General features: G+C 38.8%; 1 protein-coding gene across 5 annotated transcripts in view; it reads left to right on the top strand.

Annotated features, from left to right (window-relative positions):
* LOC117328468 (glutamine-rich protein 2-like) overlaps positions 1-16,785 on the top strand; it is a 52,044-nt gene that overhangs the window by 31,618 nt on the left and 3,641 nt on the right. For 3 of the 5 annotated variants that reach the window (XM_033886004.1, XM_033886009.1, XM_033886030.1), the window contains 10 exons: positions 3,374-3,496; positions 5,235-5,309; positions 5,448-5,558; positions 5,872-6,053; positions 7,749-7,811; positions 9,235-9,336; positions 11,823-11,963; positions 13,980-14,087; positions 16,397-16,441; positions 16,668-16,767. In XM_033886004.1, the coding sequence (XP_033741895.1) occupies positions 3,374-3,496; positions 5,235-5,309; positions 5,448-5,558; positions 5,872-6,053; positions 7,749-7,811; positions 9,235-9,336; positions 11,823-11,963; positions 13,980-14,087; positions 16,397-16,441; positions 16,668-16,767 (1,050 nt within the window). Of the gene's footprint in view, positions 1-3,373; positions 3,497-5,234; positions 5,310-5,447; positions 5,559-5,871; positions 6,054-7,748; positions 7,812-9,234; positions 9,337-9,944; positions 9,978-11,822; positions 11,964-13,979; positions 14,088-16,396; positions 16,442-16,667; positions 16,768-16,785 lie in introns of all 5 variants that reach the window. The other 2 variants (XM_033886017.1, XM_033886024.1) reach the window with 2 other exon arrangements.

Here is a 16,785-nt window from a genome sequence, read left to right as displayed (position 1 = left end):
TTTATGGTCATATCACCCTCCCCTTATGGTCATATCGCCCTCCCTCTTATGGTTATATCACCCTCCCCCTTATGGTTATATCACCCTCCCTCTTATGGTCATATCACCCTCCTTCTTATGGTCATATCACCCACCCCTTATGGTCATATCACCCTCCCCTTTATGGTCATATCACCCTCCCTCTTATGGTCATATCACCCTTCCCCTTTATGGTCATATCACCCTCCCTCTTATGGTCATATCACCCTTCCCCCCTTATGGTTATATCACCCTCCCTCTTATGGTCATATCACCCTCCCCCTTTTGGTCATATCAACCTCACCATTATGGTCATATCACCCTCCCCTTATGGTCATATCACACTCCCCCCTTATGGTCATATCACCCTCTCCTTATGGTCATATCACCCTCCCCCCTTTATGGTTATATCACCCTTCCCCCTTTTGGTCATATCACCCTCCCCTAATGGTCATATCACACTCCCCCCTTATGGTCATATCACCTTTCCCCCCTTATGGTTATATCACCCTCCCCCTTATGGTCATATCACCCTCCCCCCTTATGGTTATATCACCCTCCCCCTTATGGTCATATCACTCTTCCCTCTTATGGTCATATCACCCTCCCTCTTATGGTCATATCACCCTCCCTCTTATGGTCATATCACCCTCCCTCTTATGGTCATATCACCCTCCCCTTATGGTCATATCACCCTCCCCCTTATGGTCATATCACCCTCCCCTTATGGTCATATTAACCTCCCCTTTATGGTCATATCACCCTCCCTTTATGGTCATATCACCCTCTCCCCTTATGGTCATATCAACCTCACCATTATGGTCATATCACCCTCCCCCTTATGGTCATATCACCCTTCCCTTTATGGTCATATCACCCTCCCCCTTATGGTCATATCACCCTCCCCCCTTATGGTCATATCACCCTCCCCCCTTATGGTTATATCACCCTCCCTCTTATGGTCATATCACCCTCCCCCCTTATGGTTATATCATCCTCCCCCTTTATGGTCATATCACCCTCCCCTTTATGGTCATATCACCCTCCCCCTTATGGTCATATCACCCTCCCCTTTATGGTCATATCATCCTCCCCCTTTATGGTTATATCACCCTTCCCTTTATGGTCATATCACCCTCCCCCTTTTGGTCATATCACCCTCCCCCTTTATGGTTATATCACCCTCCCCCTTTTGGTCATATCACCCTTCCCTTTATGGTCATATCATCCTCTCCTTATGGTCATATCACCCTCCCCCTTTATGGTCATATCACACTCCCCCCTTTTGGTCATATCACCCTCCCTCTTATGGTCATATCACCCTCCCCCTTATGGTCATATCACCCTCACCATTATGGTCATATCACCCTCACCATTATGGTCATATCACCCTTCCCTTTATGGTCATATCACCCTCCTTCTTATGGTCATATCACCCTCCCTCTTATGGTCATATCACCCTCCTTCTTATGGTCATATCACCCTCCCCCTTATGGTCATATCACCCTCCCTCTTATGGTCATATCACCCTCCCTCTTATGGTCATATCACCCACCCCTTATGGTCATATCACCCTCCTTCTTATGGTCATATCACCCACCCCTTATGGTCATATCACCCTCACCATTATGGTCATATCACCCACCCCTTATGGTCATATCACCCTCCCCATTATGGTCATATCACCCTTCCCCTTATGGTCATATCACCCTCCCCTTATGGTCATATCACCCTCTCCTTATGGTCATATCACCCTCCCTCTTATGGTCATATCACCCTCTCCCTTATGGTTATATCACCCTCCCCCTTATGGTCATATCACCCTCCCTCTTATGGTCATATCACCCTCCCTCTTATGGTCATATCACCCTCCCTCTTATGGTCATATCACCCTCCCCCCTTATGGTCATATCACCCTTCCCCCTTATGGTTATATCACCCTCCCCCTTATGGTCATATCACCCTCCCCCCTTATGGTTATATCACCCTCCCCTTATGGTCATATCACCCTCCCCCCTTATGGTCATATCACCCTCCCCCTTATGGTTATATCACCCACCCCTTATGGTCATATCACCCTCACCATTATGGTTATACTGTTAACACCCTCCTTCTGCATGACTGTACACAATCACCATTGCAGTCTATATTACATATTCTGTGTATATAGTGTCCCAGCCACCAAATATGATTTGCATGTGTTCTGATTTCTATATTGTAAATCACATTAGCCCAGCCATTAGTGTTGTGCTGTAAAGCTTGGGTGTGGCTATACTTGTGCCTTGGTGTACCATCACCTTTATTTCAATATAGAATCAATGTAATGTGATTCCTCAGACATTCACTGAGATATGACATAAACCTGATGTAAGTGTTTCTAATATATAAAATATTCACACATCTGAAATAGGTATCACTGTCTGATTAATATCGACTAGTTTGATAAGGCAGAGTCAAAGTAATAGAGAGCTATGCATGTATGTACTCATATGAGGGTTAGTTCCTACAGGCCATTTGTAGGTTTGGTTCTGACTCACTCAGCCTAGCCCTGACCAGTGAGTCAGGGCATATACAGTACCCAGACTGTTTTTACTTTCACTTCTAACAAGTTTTACAAACAAACTCTTAAGTTTCATTTGGGTACAGGTATGAAACGCTGTGTTGTGTTTGTGTGCTATTGATTGTATCAGTGTTAATGCCCCGTTAGTGACCAAGTACAGCTTGTCCCCGACTAAGACAAGGGGGCCTCTGTGATGCTTTGACAGGCAATGTACATTATAGGATTGGATGAAGTACCATGTTTATATGCATTTCTGTTGTTTTCAGTGTCATTTTCATTTCAACCATGATAATTGCTATAATTTCCTCATTAGGAATGTGTAACATTATTGGTGATAATTATGTTCCTGCTTTTAGTTCGACCTGCATGCATGCTTGAACCCTTTATGATGACAACCCCCATGTAGTATGTTAGCCATGCCTTGTGGTTAGCCATTGTTACTGTGAATTGGCAATGATTTAGTATGTTTAGAAAAGACATCCATATACTAACTGTATTTAAAATAATATATCTGAATTATTTGGATCACCAAGATGAAACAAATATTCTGAATAAAATAGATCACATATTCTCTAAGCAGATCATAATAATAATTAATTGATTGATGTATGCATTTTTGACACCAAAATTAATTATTAAAAAAACGATGTTAGATATTGGTATTTTAATTATATTCATTTTGCTAACTAATATATCCTAGTTCTAAGAATGATGAAGATGTTATAGATGTTGTATAGTTGTGTGATGACCCTATGTTGAACCATGTCTATGTTGACCTTGTGATGTCCTTTACAGGACAGTGATGCCCTGAGTCGAGCCCAGGCAGCCATTTTACAGCTGCAGGCTGACTTTGAGAAGTTACACAACACCACCCAGGATATGATCGAGGAAAACACATCCCGCAACAAACAAATTCAGGTTGGTAGACTTTAATGGTATAGACAAACTGTTATCGGAAAGTGGCCATACTAATTAAATACATGTAATGAAGGTATCAGAAACAGATATAAAACATTTTAATGGGAAATTATCTATTACAGCGACAGTTTGCAACAAATTAGAAAAAAAAATGGGTTTAAATTCAGGTACAATACTAAGGACATAATTACAGGAATATAATAATTATATCACCTTTAATAAATAAAACTAGAAAATATAATAGATTTTGCTTTTTAGTGATAACAAAATTTTACAAAATTTAAAAAAAAAAAAATTTTTTTTTTATCGATTTACAGAACATAATTTTCGATAATAAGTCTTGAGTTAAGTGACACAGAACTAGTAGACTATCAGCGTGGGATAGTTTGATATCAGCACTTTACAAGTTAACCATGATCAACATTTATTGTAGTTAAAATTGTGATTTACCAGTATGGAGTGTGCCTGAGAATGGCTGGCAGAGTTGTCCATTGTTATACAGACTGTATGTAGCAGATACAGGCATTGATAAACATAAAAACTTAGCTGACTAACTAGGGGAAAAAAGGCCCAGAATAGGCACAAATACTGGGGTATGTAGGAAAGGTGTGAGCCTGCATTAAACACCCAATCCACATTGAATGGTCCATTTAAAGGTTTACAGAATAAATCAGGCATAACATTTGCATAGCTGGATCGATATTATAGGAACTATGTAAGACTTGAGTTCAAAGAGAGCAAACAAAATGAGTAAATGCTTTTAAAACTAATTAAAGGTTGGCGGACAAGTGCGTCAGAATGTGACAGGGTTATTTTTCTACTTTTTTTGCCACTGTTGACATAGTAGGTTCTGTTCCGGAGTGAATGTACCCGTAAACTCCAGTCATAATCAACAATGGAAATCTGTGTGATAATTGGTATCAAAGAAACACAGGAATTTTTGAGGGATAAATAAACAATAAATCAAGTGTATCAATAATAAGGTAGATGGAGCAGTGCTGTATCTAAGCATGCTGTTTACTTAACTACCAATACAGGCGTCACCAACAGGTTACGGTCTTGTTAATATTATCAGTATATTATCAAAATAATTGATGAAATAAAGTACCTCTCATCATCACAGATGTAATGTGACCCTTGATCCTATGGTAATTACAAGTATTTTAGTTCACTGATCCTTGAACCAATATGACCTTTCTGACCTAATAAGCCATTCTGTTCTGCTTAAAACAACATCAAAACTTTGAGGATTAAAACTTTACAAATCGGACTAGGGAATACAGAGACAAGTGGATATCAATTATATTTCCTCAGGGTGTTTTTAAGTGTACAAATAAACTGAGGTTGATCTTGAAAGGATGAGGGATAGGGTCAATCTATTGCCTCATACATGGGTACATTTTTTACTGAGCATTAACACAATCATGCTACCAGAACTAGCTAGAAGTTCTCTCCTTTTCCTGGAGATTTAGAGCCTTAGACCTTACAGATATGTTTTAACTCCTTTTATTTGTACTGTACATACCAATATTTATTTTGAATATCTTTTTTATATCTTAGTAAAAAAATTATCTTTGATTTTTTATGTTTAATTTCTGAGATATTTAAATCTGCCATTCCTTTAAATCACCATTGTATTTTTGTATCCATTCTCATTTTCACTATCTGTATAATGACAAGTTATAATTACCAATGTTTATTGTTTCTAAGTGATTATGTTATACAATTAACTTAACAGGATCTACTGGCATACTGTGACAGACTAAACGAGGTCAAGGCCGACAAGGAGTATGTACAGATGGAGGTAGATGTGGTAAGTGGTTTTCTTTATGTCAGTGATTTACTCTTCATTCTAATCCCTCGTGTGACATGTTAACGCAGTGTTGTATATAGTATACTGATTGTAGGTAGGCTGTTTGTAAACAGTACAGATATTTTTGTTGTGTTACAGAAAGCAGACAAGCGTTCCTTGGACAACAAAGTCAACCACAGTCTGTTTGACTCCACAACCAATGACATCAACAAGATGATCAAGGAAATTCTGGACAAACTCTCTGGATATGTATGTACTTGACCGAATGTCAATCTTATCTTGTACAGGTGAAAACAGTTGTAGCCCCACTTAAAGGTTATCCTAAGTAGTGTAACTGTCGGGGCTTATCTATTGGACTGAGGTTAATAGCTGTCATTAGTGAAAGTTACCCGCCCTTTATCTGTTAAAGGTATATTATCAGAAAGGTATTAGATACTCTTAATGCAATGATTGTCAAATGATATTTATTGAAAACTGAATCCCAGTAATGTTTATCCAGATGTAATTGTGTTTGACCATTTGACCACATGTGTCTGACCAATAGATATGGTTGTGTTGATAGGAAGACAACTTTAACACCACCTGTCATAAACTTAATGAGGACATTGATGGCAAGCTTGACCGTCTGGAGCTAGACCCTCTTAAAGAATGGCTGGAGAGTCGCTTGAAGGCCCTAAATGACAAGCTCAAACGCACCCAGGTGTCTACAGAGTGGGGCGAGGATGATGCTGCTGGCATCAGGAAGTGAGTGTTTCTGTGAATATAACACGCTCTGAATTCAAGAGTGATCCACCCTATATCTCCTATTATGAAGACTTAGAGATTTCTCAACATACGTGAAGTGCCCTAAACTCCATCTCTTACACTTTGGCCCCTTATATCCCATCATCTCACTAACACTGGCCCCTTATATCCTCTCATCTCACAAACACTGGCCACTCATGTTCCCTCATCTCACAAACACTGGCCACTCATGTTCCCTCATCTCACAAACACTGGCCACTTAATTATCCCTCATCTCACTAACACTGGCCACTCATGTCCCCTCATCTCACTAACACTGGCCACTCATGTCCCCTCATCTCACTAACACTGGCCACTCATGTTCCCTGTGATCTCCTTAATTCTGGCCCCTTATGCTCTGGTCTCCCTCATTCTTGTCCCTTATGTCCCCTCATCTCTAATTCTGGCCCCTTATGCGCTCTGACCTTTCTAATTTTGGTCCCCTTATGCTCTTTAATTCTGACCCCTTATGTCCCCACATCTGTAATTCTGACCCTTTATGTCCCCACATCTCTGTAATTCTGACCCCTTATGTCCCCACATCTCTGTAATTCTGACCCCTTATGTCCCCACATCTAATTCTGACCCCTCATGTCCCCTCATCTGTAATTCTGACCCCTTATGTCCCCACATCTCTGTGATTATGACCCCTTATGTCCCCACATCTAATTCTGACCCCTCATGTCCCCTCATCTGTAATTTTGACCCCTTATGTCCCCACATCTCTGTAATTATGACCCCTTATGTCCCCACGACTAGTTCTGACCACACATGTCCCCTCATCTGTAATTCTGACCCCTTATGTCCCCACATCTCTGTAATTCTGACCCCTTATGTCCCCACATCTCTGTAATTCTGACCCCTTATGTCCCCACATCTAATTCTGACCCCTCATGTCCCCTCATCTGTAATTCTGACCCCTTATGTCCCCACATCTCTGTGATTATGACCCCTTATGTCCCCACATCTAATTCTGACCCCTCATGTCCCCTCATCTGTAATTCTAACCCCTTATGTCCCCACATCTCTGTAATTATGACCCCTTATGTCCCCACATCTAATTCTGACCCCTCATGTCCCCTCATCTGTAATTCTGACCCCTTATGTCCCCACATCTCTGTAATTCTGGCTGTTTATGTTCTGTCATCTCACTAGTGTTTAGGTCTCCTGAGACAAAGTCAATTTACCTATATATTGCAGTCACCTTTTGCCTGTCTGTGTGTCCTCCATTCCAAACATTGTACATTTTGACTTCTCAGGAGGGCAACTAAAATTATAAATTATATTGTCCCCACCCCCAGGGACCTGAGAAGTAGAGCCAAATGAAGTAAAATTGACTGAAATTAACAAATCTTCTCAAGACCCAGATTAGGTAAAATCAGATACACTTTATAGATGGAAGGGTCTTGTCATGGTAAAGTTATAGATGGAAGGGTCTTATCATGCTTTACCAAAATTGTGAATTTCATGACCCTGGGGTGTCACATTCCCTCCTGTATAGGGGGTAAAATTAATTTATTATAGTTTATTAAGAGAAATTGAAATTGACTGAAACTTCTCAATACCCAGGTCTGATAAAATCAAAAACTCTTCATAGATTGAAATGGAACGTTCTTAAAATTCTTTGATTTTTAATTTGATCATTTTTTACAACAGGCAGTTGATTCAGAAATTCCACTGCATATCATGTGACAGGCCAGTGGATCTCATGCCTACAGGGTAAGATGATTATATAACAATTCAGGAATTTTAATGCTATTTCTCTTCAAGTCCATTCTAAATGATCTTTTTCAAAGCAGTGCTTGCATTGATGCCAAGACAGTGTATGATATAAAGAGAAATACATTGTAACAATTAATGTTTTGTATGGTATAACGGGAAATACAATGAAACAAATAATGCTGCATATGATATGAAAGGAAATACAATGTAACAAACACTGCTTTGTATGGTATAAATAGAAATACAATGTAGCAAAAACTGCTTTGTATGGTATAAATAGAAATGCAATGTAACAAACACTGCTTTGTATGGTATAAATAGAAATGCAATGTAACAAACACTGCTTTGTATGGTATAAATAGAAATACAATGTAACAAACACTGCTTTGTATGGTATAAATAGAAATACAATGTAACAATAAATGCTTTGTATGGTATAAATAGAAATGCAATGTAACAAAAACTGCTTTGTATGGTATAAATAGAAATACAATGTAACAAAAACTGCTTTGTACGGTATAAATAGAAATACAATGTAACAAACACTGCTTTGTATGGTATAAATAGAAATACAATGTAACAAAAACTGCTTTGTACGGTATAAATAGAAATACAATGTAACAAACACTGCTTTGTATGGTATAAATAGAAATACAATGTAACAAAAACTGCTTTGTAGGTATAAATAGAAATACAATGTAACAAACACTGCTTTGTACGGTATAAATAGAAATGCAATGTAACAAACACTGCTTTGTACGGTATAAATAGAAATACAATGTAACAAAAACTGCTTTGTACGGTATAAATAGAAATGCAATGTAACAAACACTGCTTTGTATGGTATAAATAGAAATACAATGTAACAAACACTGCTTTGTATGGTATAAATAGAAATACAATGTAACAAAAACTGCTTTGTATGGTATAAATAGAAATACAATGTAACAATAAATGCTTTGTATGGTATAAATAGAAATACAATGTAACAAAAACTGCTTTGTATGGTATAAATAGAAATACAATGTAACAAAAACTGCTTTGTATGGTATAAATAGAAATACAATGTAACAAACACTGCTTTGTATGGTATAAATAGAAATACAATGTAACAAACACTGCTTTGTATGGTATAAATAGAAATACAATGTAACAATAAATGTTTTGTATGGTATAAATGGAAATACAATAAGAATTATGAAGTAAAGGGAATTTATGAAAACTAAATACATGTACTTCAGAACGAATTACTTACTGAAAGTGATGAAAAGAGGATTTTTTTTTTTTTTTAATCAGAGAATTTCAGATCATTGGAGACTAAAAGGTGCATGATGAAATATCATATAAAGTTTTTGTGTAATATAAGATGTTGTTGAGTGGATGTTTTGTGTTATATAAAATGTTGTGATACTTTTTGCAGACCTGTTCCATCTTTACCAACACACAATGGCCTGGCACCCACACGCTCACCACGGCCCTACACAACCTTTGAACTTGACCAGATCCGCCAGCATGCCAAGAGGTAAGTGAGATACTCTGGATAAAAAGCTTATAATAACCTAAAAAATCTCTTTGTCTGCTTGTTTTAATCAAGGGAAATATCCTGTGTGCTTTTTGTAGAGTTCTGGTTAGAGCCAATTGACTCCTGCTTTAGTAACCAAGGAAGTTTCTCTCCTCCCCTTGATTCTGTTCTAGGTTATCCTCAATAGTGAAACTTGCTGTGAAATGTCCCTGCTAATCTGTTCAAACAAAAATCTAACTTTAGTGTTAACATTTCAGAGTACATTTTCTTTGTATGAAGAGCTCATCGGCCACATCAAATTGATATTGATATAGTTGTAGCAGTAAATAACTCCACATCAACAGCACTGAATTATGAAAGATTAATGATACTAAAAACTTGACAAGTTAAAATTGATATTTATTCTTAAGTCAGATTTTGAGTGATTATATGTAGTGCTTTGATATTGCAGTGTTAGTATTTTCATTTTCATTGACATGATAATTTGTTTATGTTGATTGACTGTTAATTGTTTTGCTTTATTACTTTGCTGTATTATATTTGATGTTGTCCACCTAACCTAGGTTTCTGTGTACACTATTGTAATATTGTTTATATTACCTAAACAGAATGCACGCCGGTGTAGACAAGCCCAGTGCTCGGTAACTGTACTAGAATATACCTTTTAGTTTGGAATGAACTCATACTCCCCATATATCTTACTAACAATTCTACGCTCTCTAAAACATCTAACTACTTATTTTGTGTGTAGAACCCGTTCCTGGAGTGACACGCCCCCACCACTGCCCGACTCTGTCTAATGCTTTGTGATATGCAGTGCTAGTACTGTTAGATCTGAGCGTATCTACCTGTACAATTTGCCCAGACATTTTATTGTTAAGTTGCAATCACTTTCACTATAGTACTACGACGTAATGCTGACCCTGGCCATCAAACACATGACCTGTCTCTTTGTATATCACTTTATACTTTATGCTGTCCTTAAGTCACCCTTTAACACAAGCTCTATCTTTTCTATCAACAAATGTCCCCACCTTCCCTCCAACTCCTCAATCATATAAAGTATAAATAGCAGGTATTGACACTCACTTTTTGCGTGAGGACATTTTCGGGACATTTAGTTTGTCCCGAGTCAATATCGTGGTATGTAATGATGGATTGTTCCCTAAATATTGCTACAGAGCTACAATATTTAGTCGGAACATTCCTCCAGTTCTTTAATGTGAGTGTAAATCATATTTGTTGTCAATATTGACATGGCTACAACATGTTGGCAGAGTCTAGATTGGCTTTCTAAGCCTCCTAAATCGAGCATGGTTTGGTTGAGAAATCACTTATACTGGTTGGCTGGTGGTAATCATTGTCAGAACTGTTTGCCGTCTGTGTCGTACAACTCCTCATTGTGTACACAGCAAACAAAAACTGAAACTAATTCCATTCACTTATGGCACTTTTTGTTTGGTGTTCGTCTGGCCAGCTTTTAAAACTAAATGTTCTATTTATCAATTAAAAGTGTCACTTTTTCAAAGAGTGATATTTTGTGACTGAATATGTTCGTACAATAAATTATATGCCTACCTGTTTATTTCTTACCTTGTATGTCTATACTGTAGCCATAGTCCAGTATGTCATCAGATCAATAATCGTCCTTTATCATTTTGTTGTATATATTTGCATGTGTTGTTAGTGCCTCTGACAGCTGAGTTGCTCTGTATGTACACAGTCAGGGTTATTACTTAGTTACAGAAGCCACACACGGAAAGTCACAAACAAACATATCAGTGATACCTACCTTATAAAACCTACATGGTCAATTTTACCTACTTGTAATGTAAGAGCAACTCATCTCTCAGAATGAATATTATTGTAGAATTGCATATCTGACTATTCTTATTGTTGGTTTCAATAGCAAAAGAATGCTTTAAAAGTTAGAGAAATAAGTGGGCGATGGATCATTCTCTACGATAAGTAGGTGGTGGATTATACTTAGATAATTGGGCGGTTGATAATACTTTTATGATAAGAGGGCAGTGGATCATACTTTTATGATAAGAGGGCAGTGAATCATACTTTTATGATAAGAGGGCAGTGGATCATACTTTTATGATAAGAGGGCAGTGGATCATACTTTTATGATAAGAGGGCAGTGGATCATACTTTTATGATAAGAGGGCAGTGGATCATACTTTTATGATAAGAGGGCAGTGGATCATACTTTTGAAATAAGTGGGCAGTGGATCATAATCTAAGAAAAGTAGACGACATATTGGCACCACAAGGGAACACTTGATGCCTCTATGGAATGGTCAGACATGCATTATTGTATACAAGGATAGTTGTGACCGTGGTTAAGACAAGATGGATGGTTCCTAGGACATCAAATCCTATTGTCACCTGACTTAACTAGTGGTACTCTGTTCTCCTAATGCACTTCCCTCATTTCACACTTTCTTTTCATTTCTTTCTTCCTTTTCCCCTCTTTGAAGTGGTCTCCTTGGAAAAAACAACATCAACTTTGAAAGAGCTCTTGCTGAAAAGGAGCTAGTGAGAATTCGTAAATCAGACTTGCGAGCCTTTTTTGTTCATTTTGGCCATGACATTGATACTTTCAAGAAACAGCGCGAGGCGTAAGTGATAGCATGCATGGGAGTATGTAGTACTTCAGCAGAGTGGCAAAATTATATACATGGCATATGTATGGAATCTCTGTCAAAGGTCAAGGTCAAGCAAAGTCACTTGCTTCAAAAGTTTGATGCTATTTATTGTCACTGTGTGTTCAGAATATATCAACACAGTAGCACCATATACTTTCTCATTTCTTCAGTAGTTTACCAACATTTTAGATACCCCAGGTATACATTTCAGGTCACAGTGTCAAGGTTACATACAGGTAACACAGAGGGTATCAGGTCACAGTGTCAAGGTTACATACAGGTAACACAGAGGGTATCAGGTCACAGTGTCAAGGTTACATACAGGTAACACAGAGGGTATCAGTCACAGTGTCAAGGTTACATACAGGTAACACAGAGGGTATCAGGTCACAGTGTCAAGGTTACATACAAGTAGAACAGAGGGTATCAGTCACAGTGTCAAGGTTACATACAGGTAACACAGAGGGTATCAGGTCACAGTGTCAAAGTTACATAAAGGTAACACAGAGGGTATCAGTCATAGTGTCAAGGTTACATACAGGTAACACAGAGGGTATCAGTCACAGTGTCAAGGTTACATACAAGTAGAACAGGGTATCAGTCACAGTGTCAAGGTTACATACAGGAAACACAGAGGGTATCAGGTCACAGTGTCAATGTTAGATACAGGTAACACCGAGGGTATCAGTCATAGTGTCAAGGTTAGATACAGGTAACACAGAGGGTATCAGTCATAGTGTCAAGGTTAGATACAGGTAACACAGAGGGTATCAGTCACATTGTCAGTGTTACATACAGGTAACACAGAGGGTGACAGTGTCAAGGTATGATACAGGTAACACAAAGGGTATCAGCTCACAGTGTCAAGGTTACATACAGGTAACACAAAGGATATCACCTCACAGTGTCAAGGTTACATACAGGTAATACAAAGGGTATCACCTCACAGCGTCAAGGTTACATACTAGTAACACAGAGGGTATCAGTCATAGTGTCAATGTTACATACAGGTAACACAGGGTATCAGGTCAAAGTGTCAAGGTTATATACAGGTAACACAGAGGGTATCAGGTCACAGTGTCAAGGTTACATACAGGTAACACAGGGTGTATCAGGTCACAGTGTCAAGGTTACATACAAGTAACACAGGGTATCAGGTCACAGTGTCAAGGTTACATACAGGTAACACACAGGGTATCAGTCACAGTGTCAAGGTTACATGCAGGTAACACAGAGGGTATCAGTCATAGTGTCAAGGTTGCATTTGTTTCATGAAATGTACACATGTTCATTTATCATAATGATATTCTCATCATGGATATGATATTGTTTCCGATCCTCATTAATTCATTATTACATACCCATGTGAAATTCAGTAATTGTTTTTTGTTGTAAGCTTGTTTTACATCAAATCACACTGAAGTTTCTTCATTACAGTTTGTCTTTTTCATCATAAAACTATTATCCTCTCCTAGACCTTGTGGTCCCACACAATTCACACATGCCTGTATAGGTACACATCTGTATAGGTAACTCTGATTATTTTCACATCTATGTTATTTTCACATCTATGTTATTTTCACATCTATGCATGTGCATGATTTATGTGGCACAAGTTGTGTTTTTCTGCACTACTCTATTTGATATGTATACATTCTTCCTGATGCTCTGGTAACTGTGACGTCAGTGAAAATTCTATCTCAGTAGCAATGTTTACAACACCAATATTATTGGATGTATTCCTTATCCCAAAACTTACTGTATGGATGCAGGGGGTAGCAGCAGATATAATGTTTTCAGATCCCATTAATGTTATTAATAGCTGAATAATCTGGTACTTTATATAAATTTATAAGGATCTGCTTCTAACAATTCTCAATTAATACTTTAAATCTGTTGTAATTTTAATATTTTAATTTTGACTAACAGTTTTTGATATTTTTGTCATTTTGCTTATATTTATGAGTACCTGTTACCTGTGCATTTCAGCTTCGCTAACCCAGAGATCGCTGACTACTATGCCACCCAGAGAGCTTGTGGAGGCAACCACACTACAACCTTCCCACACAAGCGTATCACTCGTCTCTCCCACCTCAGGTAAGATCCTTCCAAGTATATTATCTTAATATTCTAGTTTCCCATGACACAAAAAATTGACAATTACTACATTAACTGAGGCCACCTCTGTGGATCATGATATACAAAAGTCAAGGGTTGGGAGGTCAGGTGGATCATGATATATAAAAGTCAAGGGTTGGGAGGTCGGGTGGATCATGATATACAAAAGTCAAGGGATGGGAGGTCAGGTGGATCATGATATACAAAAGTCAAGGGATGGGAGGTCAGGTGGATCATGATATACAAAAGTCAAGGGATGGGAGGTCAGGTGGATCGTGATATACAAAATTCAAGGGATGGGAGGTCAGGTGGATCATGATATACAAAGGTCAAGGGTTGGGAGGTCAGGTGGATCATGATATACAAAAGTCAAGGGTTGGGAGGTTGGGTGGATCATGATATATAAAGTCAAGAGATGGGAGGTCAGGTGGATCATGATATACAATAGTCAAGGGATGGGAGGTCAGGTGGATCATGATATATAAAAGTCAAGGGATGGAGGTCGGGTGGATCATGATATACAAAAGTCAAGGGATGGGAGGTCAGGTTGATCGTGATATACAAAAGTCAAGGGATGGGAGGTCAGGTGGATCATGATATATAAAAGTCAAGGGTTGGGAGGTCGGGTGGATCATGATATACAAAAGTCAAGGGATGGGAGGTCAGGTGGATCATGATATACAAAAGTCAAGGGATAAGAGGTCAGGTGGATCATGATATACAAAAGTCAAGGGATGGGAGGTCAGGTGGATCGTGATATACAAAAGTCAAGGGATGGGAGGTCAGGTGGATCATGATATACAAAAGTCAAGGGTTGGGAGGTCAGGTGGATCATGATATACAAAAGTCAAGGGATGGGAGGTTGGATGGATCATGATATACAAATGTCAAGGGATGGGAGGTCAGATGGATCATGATATATAAAGCCAGGGGATTGGAGGTCATGTGGATCATAATATACAAAAGTCAAGGGATGGGAGGTCGGGTGGATCATGATATACAAAAGTCAAGGGATGGGAGGTCAGGTGGATCATGATATCTAAAAGTCAAGGGATGGGAGGTCAGGTGGATCATGATATATAAAAGTCAAGTGATGGGAGGTCAGGGCGATCATGATATACAAAAGTCAAGGGATGGGAGGTCAGGTGGATCATGATATATAAAGCCAAGGGATGGGAGGTCGGGTGGATCATGATATATAAAAGTCAAGGGATGGGAGGTCAGGTGGATCATGATATATAAAAGTCAAGTGATGGGAGGTCAGGATGATCATGATATCTAAAAGTCAAGGGATGGGAGGTCAGGTGGATCATGATATATAAAAGTCAAGTGATGGGAGGTCAGGACGATCATGATATCTAAAAGTCAAGGGATGGGAGGTCAGGTGGATCATGATATACAAAAGTCAAGGGATGGGAGGTTGGGTGGATCATGATATATAAAGCCAAGGGATGGGAGGCTGGGTGGATCATGATATACAAAAGTCAAGGGATGGGAGGTTGGGTGGATCATGATATACAAAAGTCAAGGGATGGGAGGTCAGGTGGATCATGATATATAAAGCCAAGGGATTGGAGGTCAGGTGGATCATGATATATAAAAGTCAAGGGTTGGGAGGTCAGCTGGATCATGATATATAAAAGTCAAGAGATGGGAGGTCAGGTGGATCATGATATCTAAAAGTCAAGGGATGGGAGGTCAGGTGGATCATGATATCTAAAAGTCAAGGGATGGGAGGTCAGGTGGATCATGATATCTAAAAGTCAAGGGATGGGAGGTCAGGTGGATCATGATATATAAAAGTCAAGGGATGGAGGTCAGGTGGATCATGATATACAAAAGTCAAGGGATGGGAGGTCAGGTGGATCATGATATCTAAAAGTCAAGGGATGGGAGGTCAGGTGGATCATGATATATAAAAGTCAAGGGATGGAGGTCAGGTGGATCATGATATACAAAAGTCAAGGGTTGGGAGGTCAGGTGGATCATGATATATAAAGTCAAGGGATGGGAGGTCAGGTGGATCATGATATACAAAAGTCAAGAGATGGAGGTCGGGTGGATCATGATATACAAAAGTCAAGAGATGGGAGGTCAGGTGGATCATGATATACAAAAGTCAAGGGTTGGGAGGTCAGGTGGATCATGATATACAAAATATCTTTGTAACCAGTTGATATACACAATCAGCCAAATTAATTAACAAGAATGATCATCTATCAGTTTGATTGCTGTTTGATAAAAGTGATGGTAATTCATATTTGATATAATCTGCTCTATTTTTTCAGCCATTTGTTCCGAGAGGAAGAGGAAGCTGTGTATCCACTGTACAAGTATGTATTTTTTGTGTACTGCTCAGCTCTCTATGTAATTCTATCCAACTCAACAATTATTTGCATGTAATATTAATGTTTAATGCCATATATTTGAAAATGAAGAGAATGGTATGTCTATCAAAATTCATTAACAAAAGGAATATAAAGCTTCAAATGTCTTCCTTCATGTGGGAGAGACAGGTGACTTCATCTGCAGACAATGGTAAAAAAATCTATGTTGTAGGGAGGAGGTGAATGTCCAAGGAGCAGATGGCCACATTTACAAGGGACGCATGGAGAAGCTAGAGGCCAAATTTACACAAGTACAGCAACAGGGACGTCAGGCAAGTGATCCTACCCAG

Source organism: Pecten maximus, chromosome 1 (genome assembly GCF_902652985.1).
Source record: "Pecten maximus chromosome 1, xPecMax1.1, whole genome shotgun sequence".
Classification (NCBI taxonomy): Eukaryota; Metazoa; Mollusca; class Bivalvia; order Pectinida; family Pectinidae; genus Pecten; species Pecten maximus.
The sequence above is the reverse complement of the archived record's forward strand: the minus strand, read 5'-3'. Positions and strand labels throughout refer to the sequence as shown.